The sequence below is a fragment of the Primulina eburnea genome, chromosome 4 (genome assembly GCF_022965805.1).
Source record: "Primulina eburnea isolate SZY01 chromosome 4, ASM2296580v1, whole genome shotgun sequence".
Classification (NCBI taxonomy): domain Eukaryota; kingdom Viridiplantae; phylum Streptophyta; class Magnoliopsida; order Lamiales; family Gesneriaceae; genus Primulina; species Primulina eburnea.
This window is the reverse complement of record NC_133104.1, coordinates 7,599,930-7,615,280: the sequence shown is the minus strand read 5'-3', so window position 1 is coordinate 7,615,280 and position 15,351 is coordinate 7,599,930. Positions and strand designations below refer to the sequence as shown.

The 15,351-nt window shown below is 40.5% G+C and overlaps 1 protein-coding gene across 1 annotated transcript; it reads right to left on the bottom strand.

Annotated features, from left to right (window-relative positions):
• Positions 1–11,283: 11,283 nt before the first annotated feature.
• LOC140830050 (uncharacterized) lies at positions 11,284–11,805 on the bottom strand. Its single transcript, XM_073193329.1, has one exon. It carries the CDS (start codon positions 11,803–11,805, stop codon positions 11,284–11,286), a length of 522 nt encoding a protein of 173 aa, XP_073049430.1.
• Positions 11,806–15,351: the final 3,546 nt, after the last annotated feature.

The window sequence follows — 15,351 nt, the reverse complement described above, 5'->3', positions numbered from 1 at the left end:
TAATAGCATGCATCATATGACATATATCAATGCAGCAAATAATCATGCAACACATATAAGAAAATATACTCAACCAGGATATCTCGGATAGTACTTTCGTACCTCTGTAAAGCAATCCTAGTCCACAGGAAATCCTATCAATCGGGTGTAGTCCGTCGTCAGCCCTGACGATACTGAGCTCCCTGACTGCCCTTCTCGGACCGTCGGCTATGCACGGCTGCTCTGTCCGGGCTGTTCTGTCCTTCCCGGGTTGCTCTTCCCTTTCTGGCTGCTCTTCCATTCCCGGGCTGCTCTTCCTTTCCCGGGCTGATCTTCCCTTCCCGGGCTGCTCTTCCCTTTCTGGGCTGCTCTTCCCTTCCCGGGCTGCTCTTCCCTTCCTGGCTGATCTTCCCTTCCCGGGCTGCTCTTCCCTTTCTGGGCTGCTCTTCCCTTCCTGGCTGCTCTTCCCTTCCCGGGCTGATCTTCTCTTCCCGGGCTGCTCTAGAGAGCTAAAACTTGCATTTAAACACACAGTACCCCCTCCACAATGAGAAATCCCATGGCCTATTTATAGACCTCAGCTCGGAACTTACCTGCATGAACGTGTCAACCAAATCCCATGCATCCGGACATCTGTCGCTAGGCAGCATGCACAAAGACACCTCACCTTACATGCATGAACGTGTCCAACAATTACCATGCACTTGACACCTGCCCGGCAGGCGTGTCAACCAAATACTAAAACTCAATCGACACCTCGGCTACACCTCGGCTTACTCACACGAACTCTAAAGCCAAATTACACATGATTTACTTAATTAAAGATACTTAATCATGTTTATTTAAATAAATAAGATTCGGGCTACTACATTCTGCCCCACTTAAAAAGATTTCGTCCTCGAACTCAGGCTAGAAGAAGAACGAAACGAAATCACAACATCGATAAACAGCTCAAATACTGTTGAATACAACCGATGTTTGGTTTACAACGGAAAAACACACATACATCCATATTACAACTACAGTACAACTCAAAAGAGCTCTGGATGCTCTGAACGCATACGGCTCTCTAACTCCCAAGTGGCTTCTTCAGTGCCTCTGCGCTGCCACTGAATTAAGACAAGAGGAATGATCTTATTCCGCAACACCTTGTCTTTGCGATCGAGAATCCGAACTGGTCGTTCCACGTAAGACAAATCCGAATCAAGTTGAACTTCAGAGGGATATAAGATGTGAGACTCATCTGCTAAATATCGTCTCAACAAAGATACGTGGAACACATCATGAATACTTGATAGGTACGGCGGCAATGCAAGTCTGTAAGCCAAATCTCCCACGCTTTCCAATATCTCAAAGGGACCAATAAATCTTGGAGATAGCTTACCCTTGAGACCAAATCTCAAAATCCTGCGAAAAGGCGAAACTCGGAGAAACACTTTCTCACCTGGCTGAAATTGAAGAGGTCGACGCTTGGTGTTCGCATAACTAGCCTGTCGATCCTGAGCAGTCTTAATCCGCTTCTTGATTACTGCAACCTTATCAATAGCTTGCTGGACTAACTCTGGTCCCTCAACATGTCGTTCTCCAACTTCGTCCCAGAATAATGGAGTACGACAACGTCGCCCATACAACGCCTCAAATGGTGCCATACCAATACTACGACGATAGCTGTTGTTGTACGCGAACTCAATCAAAGGCAAATGATCCTGCCAAGCGGTTCCGAAATCCATAACACAAGCTCGCAACATATCCTCAAGTGTACGGATAGTCCTCTCTGTCTGACCGTCGGTCTCTGGATGATAAGCCGTACTCAAACTTAGTGAAGTACCCAATGTTGACTGGAAACTACCCCAAAATCGTGAGGTAAAACGAGGATCTCTGTCACTAACAATACTGACTGGCACTCCATGCAAACGTAAAATCTCTTGAATATACAATCGAGCCATACGATCGAAAGTGAAATCACGGTTATATGGCAGAAAATGAGCAGACTTGGTGAGTCGATCCACCACTACCCAAATAGCATCACTGTTCCTCGAAGACAATGGCAAGTGAGTAATGAAGTCCATCGCGATATGCTCCCACTTCCATTCAGGAATAGGTAAGTTCAACAATAATCCTCCCGGTCGACGGTGCTCTGCCTTAACCTGCTGACAAACTAGACACTTGGAGACAAACTGATAAATGCTGCGCTTCATCCCTTTCCACCAAAATCGTGTCCTCAAATCTTTATACATCTTGTTGCTTCCCGGATGAACACTCAACTTGCTTCGATGAGCCTGAGACAAGATCTCTTCCCTCAAAGTATCATCCTCTGGTACTACAACCCGATTAGACAAACACAGAAGACCATTAGACTGATAATGGAAATTGATATCTCCACCAACTAACCGAGCTAATCTCTGAGTCTTGAGATCAGACATCTGAGCATCTCGAATCCGAGTTAACAAAATTGGCTCAGATAAAATGGTAGCAACACGAATGCTCTCCATACCTTTCCGATGTTTGAATTTAAACCCCAACGAACAACAATCCTGGACAGCACTAGACATAGCACTGGTCTGAAGTGCAGAGGCTCTCACCTTGCGACTAAGAGCATCGGCTGTGAGATTCGCAGAACCTGGATGGTACTTGATCACACAGTCATAATCCTTTAGTAGATCCATCCAACGACGTTGTCTCATGTTCAACTCAGCCTGAGTGAACAGATACTTCAGACTCTTATGATCAGTAAAGATTTCAAACTGAACACCGTACAAATAATGACGCCAGATCTTTAGCGCAAACACAATAGCTGCCAATTCTAGATCATGAATAGGATACTTTTCCTCGTGAGATTTTAACTGTCTAGAAGCATAAGCGATCACATGACCATTCTGCGTCAACACACACCCTAAGCCTTGAAAGGAGGCATCGGTGTAAACACTGAAACCATCAGATCCTGACGGTAACGCCAAAACAGGTGCAGAAGTCAGAAGTCGACGAAGCTCTCTGAAACTATCTTCGCACTCAGATGACCACTCAAATGGAACATCCTTCCGAGTAAGCTGCGTCAATGGTCTAGCTACCTGAGAGAAATTCACGATGAAGCGACGATAATACCCTGCCAGACCTAGAAAACTACGAATCTCGGCCACTGTCGTCAGACGTGACCAATTCAGCACTGCCTCAATCTTGCTAGGATCCACAGAAACTCCTTCCTTGGAAATCACATGACCAAGGAATACTACACGATTAATCCAGAACTCGCACTTACTCAGCTTAGCATACAATTGCTTCTCGCGAAGAATCTGCAACACAATCCTCAAGTGATGGGTATGCTCTTCCACACTGTGAGAATAAATCAAGATATCGTCGATGAAAACCACAACAAACTGGTCTAGAAAATCCCGAAAGACTCGGTTCATCAGATCCATGAACACTGCTGGCGCATTTGTCAATCCGAATGGCATAACTAGAAACTCGTAATGCCCATATCGAGTACGAAATGCAGTCTTGGAAATATCATCATCCCTGACTCTCATCTGATGATAACCCGATCGCAAGTCAATCTTGGAGTAAACAAAGGTACCCTGAAGCTGATCGAACAAGTCATCAATACGAGGTAATGGATACTTGTTTTTGATCGTCACACGATTCAGCTGGCGATAATCAATACACAATCGCATCGATCCATCCTTTTTCTTGACAAACAAGACTGGAGCTCCCCAAGGTGAAACACTCGGGTGAATATAACCTTTATCAAGAAGATCCTGCAATTGCTGCTTCAATTCCCTCATCTCTGACGGAGCCAGACGATAGGGGGCACGAGAAATCGGTGTAGTCCCTGGCATTAATTCGATGCCAAATTCCACCTCTCTAATCGGAGGAAAACCAGGAATCTCATCTGGGAAAACATCAGGAAACTCACAAACCACTGGAATATCATCTGTACCAACACTACTTGTGGATGAATCAATCGCATAGATGAGGTAGCCTTCCCCGCCCGACTCTAAAGCACGACAGGCTTTCAGAGCAGATACCACTGGCATCGGAGGTCGCGCTCCCTCACCATAGAAAAACCAACTAGAGCTCTCAGTCGTACGAAACTGAACAAGCTTCTGGTAACAATCCACAGTAGCTCGGTAGGTAGTCAATAGGTCTATACCCAGAATACAATCAAAATCTTCCATCTCTAGGATCATAAGATTCGCAGTCAACTCGTTACCCTCAAAATCTAAAGGACAACCCATCACTAGACGCTTTGCTAACACCGAATGACCCATCGGAGTAAAAACGGAAAGAATGACGTCTAGAGAAACATACGGTAACTTATGACGCTTAACAAATCGTGCAGAAATGAAGGAATGTGATGCTCCGGTATCAATAAGAACGAAAACAGGAATACCGCATAAACAAAAAGTACCTGCTATGACTCTCCCTGTCTCATCTGCAGCCTGATCCTGGTTCAATGCAAATACCTGACCTTGGGCACGAGGTCGAAGATTTGAACTGCCCATTGCCTGACCCTGCATCCTCTGCTGAACAGTCGTCTGAGATTCGGAACCAGATCCTGCTCCACCTCGCAACTGAGGACAATTCTTCTTAAGATGACCCATCTCTCCGCACTGAAAACAAGCTCCCGCGGCTGATCGGCACTGCTCCGATGGATGGTTCTTCCCACAATGCACACAAGAAACCTTCTTCTTACCAAAGCGAAAAACACCACTAGATCGAGATCCAGATCCAGAAGAAGAAGAACCTGACTTCTTGAAAGACTGAGATCGAGGGCTCAAAATATTCGGAGGTCTAGAAGAAAGAATAGACCTACCACGCTGGAGACTGATCTCTGCCTGGTGACACCGGTTCACTAACCCATCATAAGAAGTAGGATTATCGCAGACAGTGACTCGATCAAAGATCTCCTGGTTAAGACCCTGAAGGAAATGGTCATACTTGGCCTCAGAACTGCCACTAATATGAGGAGCAAAGGGTAACAACTCGAAGAACTTTTGCTGATATGCATCAACAGACATACTCCCTTGCTTAAGATTCAGAAGTTCAATCGTCTTTGCCTGGCGAAGGACTGGAGGAAAATATAGCTGCATGAAAGCTGCACGGAATTCGGCCCAAGTCACCCTACCATGAGCCTGGACTATCGGCGCAGAAGTCGATCGCCACCACTTGCGCGCACGGCCCTCGAGAAGAAAACCAAGGGTCTCCATCTGCTGCTCTTTGGTGCATTGGAATGCACGGAAACAACTCTCCATGCGCTCTAACCAATCCTCAGCAACATCGGGAGTCTCACCACCAACTAAAGGCTTAGGCCCCATCTGAATGAAACGGTGCATCTCAAAACGCCTAGGCCCATCACGACGATGACGATGTTCACGATGACGCCTACGATCGTCCTGGTCACCCCAACGACCTACACTCCCCTGACTACTTTCATCACCAAGGTGGTCAGCCATCGCTACAAGATAGAATGGGGAAAAATGGTAAAATGGTCAACGGAAATCCCAAAACAGAATCTATATCCCAAAATCATATGCATGCTCTGATACCATAAATGTAGTGACCCGTTCCAGAATCACCTACTAATCAAGATTTAAGCATGCAATTAACTTAATTAATTACAATCAGAGATAATGGCGGAAAAGGTCAACAAACGATAGATATACAACCCAATCGAAGTCCAGAATAATTCAAACAACAATAAATGGTACAACTGTCTCGAAACAAAGCAGTACTGATAACTAAAACAAATGGCTACTCAACGTCCTCCTCCTCCTCCTGAGCCATCCAACCTGAGACCTGCCCCGTGGAAGTGGGGTGTCCAAGATAAAGAAAAACGAGGACGCGAGCGATAAGAACGCCCAGTACAAAAGCATGAGTATACAAGCCTATATGAAATGCACATGCTATGATATGATACCAGGGTAGTCAAGAAACAGGAGTCACAAAAGATCTCAATATGCTCAGTCTAGAGGAGCCAAGTGGATAGTGCCGCGCGGTACTCCTCTGGGTCACTGCATCCACTACAAGATCAGACGTGGACCTAAAATGTCCCGGATCACCGAAGCCCTCCGGACCCGTCGGCCACTGTGTACTCTCGGTGTCCATGCGTCCACAAGACAGGGCTGAGCGGCCCCACAAGATATAGCTTATCTCGAAAGAGATACAGCTCAACAATAAAGGCTATCTCGAAAGAGATACGGCTCAAGATGAAATGCAACATGCAGCAATAAGCGTGACATAATAGCATGCATCATATGACATATATCAATGCAGCAAATAATCATGCAACACATATAAGAATGTATACTCAACCAGGATATCTCGGATAGTACTTTCGTACCTCTAGTAAAGCAATCCTAGTCCACAGGAAATCCTATCAATCGGGTCTAGTCCGTCGTCAGCCCTGACGATACTGAGCTCCCTGACTGCCCTTCTCGGACCGTCGGCTATGCACGGCTGCTCTGTCCGGGCTGTTCTGTCCTTCCCGGGTTGCTCTTCCCTTTCTGGCTGCTCTTCCCTTCCCGGGCTGCTCTTCCTTTCCCGGGCTGATCTTCCCTTCCCGGGCTGTTCTTCCCTTCCTGGCTGATCTTCCCTTCCCGGGCTGCTCTTCCCTTTCTGGGCTGCTCTTCCCTTCCCGGGCTGCTCTTCCCTTCCTGGCTGATCTTCCCTTCCCGGGCTGCTCTTCCCTTTCTGGGCTGCTCTTCTCTTCCTGGCTGCTCTTCCCTTCCCGGGCTGATCTTCTCTTCCCGGGCTGCTCTAGAGAGCTAAAACTTGCATTTAAACACACAGTACCCCCTCCACAATGAGAAATCCCATGGCCTATTTATAGACCTCAGCTCGGAACTTACCTGCATGAACGTGTCAACCAAATCCCATGCATCCGGACATCTGTCGCTAGGCAGCATGCACAAAGACACCTCACCTTACATGCATGAACGTGTCCAACAATTACCATGCACTTGACACCTGCCCGGCAGGCGTGTCAACCAAATACTAAAACTCAATCGACACCTCGGCTACACCTCGGCTTACTCACACGAACTCTAAAGCCAAATTACACATGATTTACTTAATTAAAGATACTTAATCATGTTTATTTAAATAAATAGGATTCGGGCTACTACATGCCCTGCCGCCAAAGCTCTCGACACGACAACTGTATAAGTTGTAGGACCAGCAACCCTGACCTCACGGTGCAAGATCGGCCGCAAACCATCCATAAAATGCCTCATCTTCTCCCGGACATCATTTGCCATCAGGTGCACAAAGTTACACCCTTTCACAAAATTCCTGACGAAGTCTGCCACGCTGCTGTCTCCCTATCGCAGCGACATGAACTCCCTGGTCAGGCAAGAGCGTACTTCTTCAGTGAAGTATTCAGAGTAGAAAACCTCCTTGAACCCATTCCACGTCAGTGTTTGTAAGTTCACTGACACTGACGCGCTTTCCCACCAAAGCCTTGCGTCTCCAGTCAACAAGAAGGTGGCACATCTAACTCTGTCAGCATCCTGTAGCTCCATAAATGCAAGGATTACCTCGATGGACTTAATCCATCCTTCCGTTATCATCGGGTCAGTGGTCCACGAAAAATCCTTCGGATTCATCCTCCTAAATCTTTCATGGACTGCCTCCAGTCTGGGCCTCGCCCCTGTGTCTACTGCAGTCTAGCTCCCCGCAAACTGTGCGAAGAATTGGGCCATTCCTGCAAGCATCTGAGCCTGCATATCTGGGGTGGACGAGGAGGAGTGACCCTCTCCCCATCCTGGGCTTTCCTATTCTCATCGCCTGCTTCACGCACAATCCTACGTCTGGGAGGAATACTGTTCTAACATTTACCCAACACGTAAACCCAATATGCATGAACATGATATCAATGACACAAGATGCACGTACTACAACTTTAAATTATGCTCATGCTGAAATCAGAACTTAATGCTTACTACATAAAATAAATTTGAAACCTTAAAACTTACAGACTTGAGGTGTGACTTCGCGAGCTTCTTGCGACTGGCAGTAGGCATAACCCTTTACAAGAACACCGCTCTGATACCAACTGTAACGTACCATAATTTCATACTTAAAAATTTGCGGAAAAATTAAAAATTTTCTTAAATGTAAACATCCATACGGTCGTCACTCAACATTCATAAAAATAGATCTCAAAATCATCCGTCACCAATAAAATTTTGCTAAAAGAAACTGTCTCAAAATATTTCACATCCAGATATTTAAAAATCAGAGTATTTTTGAAATTTGCATAAAACGTAAGCATTGCGGTCCTCGTGTCTAGCCTTCGATTTAGTCCAAGCCTGCCCCTTGGTCGCCACCTCCTGTCTCCTCAACATAGTCACCTGCATCGATCAAGTTTAGTGAGTCTAAAGACTCAACACGTATAACTGGGATAACGAGTACTACTTAATAAAATCGCATGCATCTTAAAAATAGAACGTACATAACTTGAAACTTGAACTCGCATAATAAACTTGAACATACGTACGTACATAACTAGACGTGCCATCAACATAAACTTTCATAAACATACTGCATACTTGAACATACATAACTTCATCAATTTGCGTAGAGGATGTTTCAAAGCAAGTTACCCATAACATAATAAACGCCTGATCAGACAAATCACAGTACTGGGCTGACAGGGACGTATCCGCTGCCACATACATGAGATCCCCGTTCATAATTTAACGGGCTGGTTGGTCCCTGTTCATAATTTAACGCTTTCCAACCACGATCTAACCCGTTCATAATTTAACGGGCGGATTGGTCCCCGTTCATAATTTAACGCTTTCCAATCCTAAACATAATTTGGTCACAAGACATTTAGCATACCTCCAAAAACTTAAAATATTTTCTTTGCATGTCATCATACTTACTTGGCGTTGAGAGATTCGTTGGATCTCACTTGGGGCCGCTACTGGACATACTAACATAAATTTTAAATACTTAACTTGCATGTCTTAGACGTAGGTACTCGAGCTCACCACCAAAGTGAATAAGTAGCTTAGGACATTCTAGTTCGCTCCTGGCTCGATCTCGTTTAATCATCGTACTAAACCATGATGCAAAACCACAAAACAAATCCTATATTTTTACATAAATAAATTTTAACCATGGTGCTAAACCATGATATAGAACCCCGAAGCAAATCCTAAAAAAAAAAAAAATTAATTTTTTTTAAAGGGTGTACACGGACCACGTGTAGGGGTCCGTGTACGGGTCCGGGTAGACTCTGGAAATTCGTATTTTTGAAGGAAAAAGGACACGGACTCCGTGCCGGGGTCCGGGAAGGGGTCCGGGTACCCTCTGTCTTTGCAAATTCACGAAAATTCGTTAACTTAATCTTTCACCCGTTCAATCCAAGCCTAAGGACCATGAACCAACACCTCTAGACTCATTCTAGGATGTTATTACATTGATTCAAACCCGTAAAAACGCCCCAAACGTCCCTAAGCATCAACAATTAATTCCAACACAACAATAACTCGTAATTAGGCATCGTTTCGCTTCCTACGACTTCTATTACATCCCAAGACAAACCCGACCCAAACGAACCACAAAATAACACCTAAATACATCTCGTAACATATATAAATGCAGTAGCACAAGCCCGGCGATTTCCAACGAAGCCTGCAACAAATAACTTCAAGAACACACTTTACATAAAAGTCGCAGATTGAGCAGTCCCACGAAAAACGTCATAACTCACTCGATGTTTGTCCAAAAATCTCGAATTTTATATCAAATCGAAGGCATCAAAATGTTCTACAATTTTATAGTTGAAAGTTTACTCAAAATCTCGACTGAAAATTCGCAGTTTCAATCAGAACAGTAAAAACATAAATTTCAGATCTAAAAAGGGCTTCAAAAGCGATTTAAACATGATTGCTCAAACTTCTACACAACATACACATGGTTTTACGCAAAAATAACAACGCACACATAATATGACATGATCGATGCATCAAGAACAAAATATACGTGCCTTTTGATGATAATTTTTTACCGAAACGGCGATATCGAAGCGGAGACGGCGCGAGGCTTGATCCGGGACGACGGTGGCTCGATTTTCTCGCAATAAAATCACTAAATTTTTTTGGAGAATATGGAGAGGGAGGGCGGCTGCACTAGAGTAGGAGGAACCCTAGGTTTCTATCTTTCAAAATAATAAAAATCTGAGAAAAATGAATGTGTAGAGTGTGTTGTGTGTTTTAGTGTGTGTAAAAATATGTAAGTGTGTGTGAGTGTAGAAAACGTGTGTGTGTTTTTTAATTAGGAGGAACTCTAGCTAAATTAACTATTTAAAATACTAATAAAAAAAGTTAACACACATTAATTTAATCAAACTCTACAATTAAAATAATTACACACCAATTTTAAAAGTTTTAAACTCTTAAATCCCTCCATACATAAATAAGCCGTTAAAATACTAAAACTCTATAATTTATTTAAAATGCCCCACCCTAAATCTTAAAAATAAAATACCACATTCTAAATTGCCAACATCGTCACCGATCTTTTCCTCGATCTCGCCTCGAATAATCGCCTGAAACATGAAACTCGAAAAACATTTTAACGTACATCACAATAAACATGAATTATTTAAAATAGTGCATTTTAAATAGATCATGCACTACTAAGACTCGTTCTAAAATTAAATAGATACTTTAATAGTTAAATAAATGCATGAGTTATATGCGTACTGGATTTGGGCACTACATGAATAACTAATACTCATTTTAAATTAAATAAATGAATTAACAATTAAATAATTGCATGGATTATACGTGTACTGATTTTTTGGTTCTACAATAACACTAACATCGTTAGCTGCAGAAACCAATGTCGGTTGTAAACGATGTGCAAAACAGTGGACATAGTATGCATAGGGACAATCTTTGAGAAATAATGCTTGAAGTCCATTCCACCACGCTCCACGCATATTGCTAGCACAATCATATCCTTGGCCTCTGACTTTCTTAATATGGAGATCATAATGAACAAGAATATTTGATATCTCATTTTTCAAATTCATTGAGATAGTTTCACTAGCACTTTTGATCGCAAAAAATCTTTCTGTCAAAATCCCATGATTGTTCACAAACCTCAATATAATGGTCATCTTCGCTCGTTTAGATATATCTCGGGCTTCATAACAAGAATATAGAAGTATTTATCTCCAACTTCTTCACGAACTATCTGCCGTACTCTATTGGCCATAATATGTAAATCTCTTTCTGAAATTTTGGAGCGATATATTGGGCATTTTTTGGAGCATTCTCAAGCACAACTTCATCAATTTATGTATTCATTTTTTTCAAAAACTTTCACCAATTCAAGAAAATTTCCACGATTAGATGAAGATAGAGATTCATCGTTGCCTCTAAACGCACAACCTTGAAGTGCTAGCCAACAAACAGCTACAATTGAGGCGCTCAAACACAAACGATTTTTCTGTTTTTCCTCTTTAGATTGTGCATGCATCAATTTATCATTATGTTGCGAGGGCCTCATCAAATTTTCAGCCCTTCTCTCACACATAGTATGAGGCGAAGAAGTTCCAGAACCAATATGGGCAAGAAAAGCACATGTTTTTCCTTGGTTTACCCTTTTCCAATTGTCAAATCCTTCATTGACCAACGCCGAGATATTAGATGAATTAACATCATTCAGGAAAAGAAAACAATAGAAACAATATGTCTTATTTCTTGAAGGAGAATACTCCAACCAATAAAATTTCTGAATCTGAAAACGATGATTCTGGCTTCTAAATTTTGTACCTGGAAACTCCAACATATCTGGTTGATAAGGTCCCATATTTAGATATGAACGTATTATCTCATTTGGTACATTAACATGATATTCACATATCTGTTTCTTTTTCCCGAATCTCATTCAATACAAGTAGATGATGACTGATGACCATCTCTAGGATAGGAACATGAAGGAATTTGGGTATTAGGAGATGAAAGACTTTCACTGGATTGATGTTGCATAGTAAAGATTGAAGGAATTGAAGTATCTTCACTAGCTTGACGATCTCTCTTCTTAAAAAAAGAGGATATCAATGTTTTTCTTTTCTTTGCAGCAGATTGATGTTCCATTTTGAAATAGTTCAAGTTATAATCCTGAACAAGTAATATAATAATTATCAAACAAATAAACAAGTAATGGTCAATCAATAACTCAACAACTGAACAAAAATTATCGAAAATTATTATTAAACTATACATGCACCCATATATGTTGTTCAGATGTTGAATTTATATTAAATTTTGTACTTTCTTTAAAAGATTAACTTTAAATTCTAACATAATTAATTTCCCTCCCATTATTGTGAAAGTCATGTTTCCTATTCATTTTTATCACATATTCTTCTCTTTTCTTTCTCGTTAATAAAGCTGCTCGTTCCAATTTTTTGATACCTTCTTCAAGCTTATCCGACCAAAACAGTCGCAGAGACTATCTTTATAATTCGAATAACATTTCATGGAATGACTAAGTTGAGGGGTTTTTAAAAAATTAAAATAAAAAAGAAAATTATTAAATTTTTGGAAAAGTAATTTATGAATTACATTAAAAAACAAAATACAGAATGCAAGAAGGCATTAAGAAAAATATGATATGCTAACCTGTATCTTAGGAAGATGGACCGAATCTTAGGATTTAGGAAGAACAAGAAAATGAGAAACTACGGTGACTGGCCAACAAAAAAGAATCCCAAATTTTGTGAAGACGGCGTGAAAATTAGGAGAATCTGTTGCTGGGCTGGGCCATTGATGGGTGGGCTGAAATTTTAACTTAAATATTAAAAAAAAGGCTGGGCTACAGCCCAGTATAGCCCTCCTATATATCGCCTCTGGATTTAAGAGTCAAGGTCATTTCATCTTTGAGTCGCAAGTTCATATGACTATTAAAAGGTTCATTATTGAGAAGCAATAACTAGCCATATTGGAAGCATGATCGAAGTGTAAGATTATTTTATTTAACTCCATAAAATTATTTAATTATGATTAAAATATTTTATTAAGATAAATATGACAGACGTCTCATATTCAAATGAATGAAAATAAAAAATATTTTGCATTAATATGGTAAATATCTTGAGATTTATTTACCATGTTCCGAATGAACTTCATCAAGATTCGCCAAATCTCGACTTTCTTTATGATGGCTAGAGAATATATATAAATAGTGGCGTTTCAGGTCCCTAAGCATACACACCGAAGTTACACAACACCATCAATTGTGAGATTGGAGTACTTAGAACACTCTCAAAGAACTTGAAGAAATTCAAAGGAGGTATTCAAGGCATTCTTCATATTTAATGTATGAATATAATATTTGTTTTATTTTTTTGCGTTTGAGTAACATGTTATTAAGTTTAAAACATGAATAAATTTCTTACATTTAGTGTCAGAGCAAGTTCACTTTTTCCTTGATACAAATAAGCAATTTTTTTTTTTTGAAAAATCCTTTTTTTTTGTACAATTTTCAAAATTAAACCAAAAAGAGAAAAAAACCCTAGTTTTCAAATTAACAAAATCGTCCCCCACAAAAAATCCAGCTTCGGCTGATAGCATACGTCAAGGCGACCAAAAATGCACCACTGGCCAAAGTATTAAGATAAGGAGGAGGCCGGAGAACCACATCTTCAGATTATGCAGCAATTTTCTTTCCAAATTGGCCCAGAATGCTTTATTGACTTTTTTTCATATCATGGTTTGGGCATTAAAAATAAGTGAGGTTTCCTCTTCTTTATTAGGAAAAGGAATTACAATACACTTATAATATATCGGTATAGTGTCTAGTGTCTATATATAGAACAAAACAAGAACAAGTAAACCCATTTTAATTGTCTCGATAGTCTCAATTACTGGATCATCCAAATCTAATTTTAAACGAGACAAAAAAGCAATCTCCGACCATTCATGGAGCAGCTATGTAAGGGAAAGCATCGTCAAGATGTTCCCATCACGATGACACTAACAAATGACCTGAATCACGTAATCTTGTCGGAATTCGGAATAATCAGATCGTTGGTTCTGCGCGATTTTGGGATGATTTTTCAATTTTCTAGCCACTTGCAGGAATTTCTCGGGTGCATGGAATGGTCAAAAATTGGTTAGCCATTACGAGATATGGTCGACGGCCAGTGATTTCATCGAAGAAGGTCGCAGCGTTGCAAATCGGATTTAGGGCTAAAGGTATTTAATTTCGAAATTTTAGGGATTGTTTGGCATGTATAATATTTTAAAATTTCAATTATTTAAATTTTTTATCGTTGGAGATATTATTTTTCCAAAATCATGGATATTTTACATGTTTAAATTATTTGGATAATATATATCAAAAATTGTGATTTATTTTCTTATATTGCATACAATTAAAGATCATGTTAAATTTTTTTATGCAAATGAAGAACTTGTTCATATTAAATTATATTTGGGTCCATGTTTTTCATGAAGAAATTAAGCTAAAATTTTGTCTTATAAAAATCCATAATATAGATAATTAAGTCATAATAATTATGAAATACATATGAAAACATGATGTGATAGAGCTTTTCGCATACTAGATGTTGATGGTAGGTCTTAAAGCCCATTGGTCTTCATGAGAACTTTGACTATCTAAGGAGTTTGGTTTTTAAAGAGGTCGAAGCTCTATTTATCTAAATGTTTCTACCTTTCCATAACTCATATGAACTTTTATCTTGCTTCTTTCGAAGCACCTTATTTAAAAGGTAATTTTTTGTTAGAACAGCTTCCCCCCACATGTTCTGTGGTAAACCAGAACTTAATAACAATGCATTCATCATTTCTTTCAAAATGCGCTTCTTTCTCTTTGCAATGTCATTTTGCTGAGGAGAATAAGTTACAGTTCTTTCGTGTTTGATACCATGTTGAGCACAAAACTCGGTAAATGATGATTCATATTCACCTACACGATCACTTTTTAGCACCTTAATTTTCTTGCTAAGTTGGTTTTCAACTTCACTTTTGTAGTGGACAAATTTTTCAATTGCTCCGTCTTTACTTTTAAGAAGATACACATAACAAAACTTGTGCTATCGTCAACAAAAATAATGAATTATTTATTTCCACCACGTGTTTGCACACCATTCATTTTCTACACAAGAAATATGAATGGTGACATGCATCAATAGCACTAGCTCTCTACACATCTCCATCAACCACAGCTGGTTTGGGAGCATCCTCGGTGAGAAACCTTGCTAGAATAAATACGGTAAGATAGATTAACATCTTTAGTTTCTTTCTTTTGAAATTTGAGCCATCGAATTTCTTCGGTGTATCAACATGGCTGGCACATCGACAACAACGACTTTCATAATTAGGGACTAAC

Excerpts from the sequence above, each read along its gene's own strand:
- LOC140830050 (XM_073193329.1), bottom strand. The coding sequence starts at position 11,805 with ATGGGACCTTATCAACCAGATATGTTGGAGTTTCCAGGTACAAAATTT.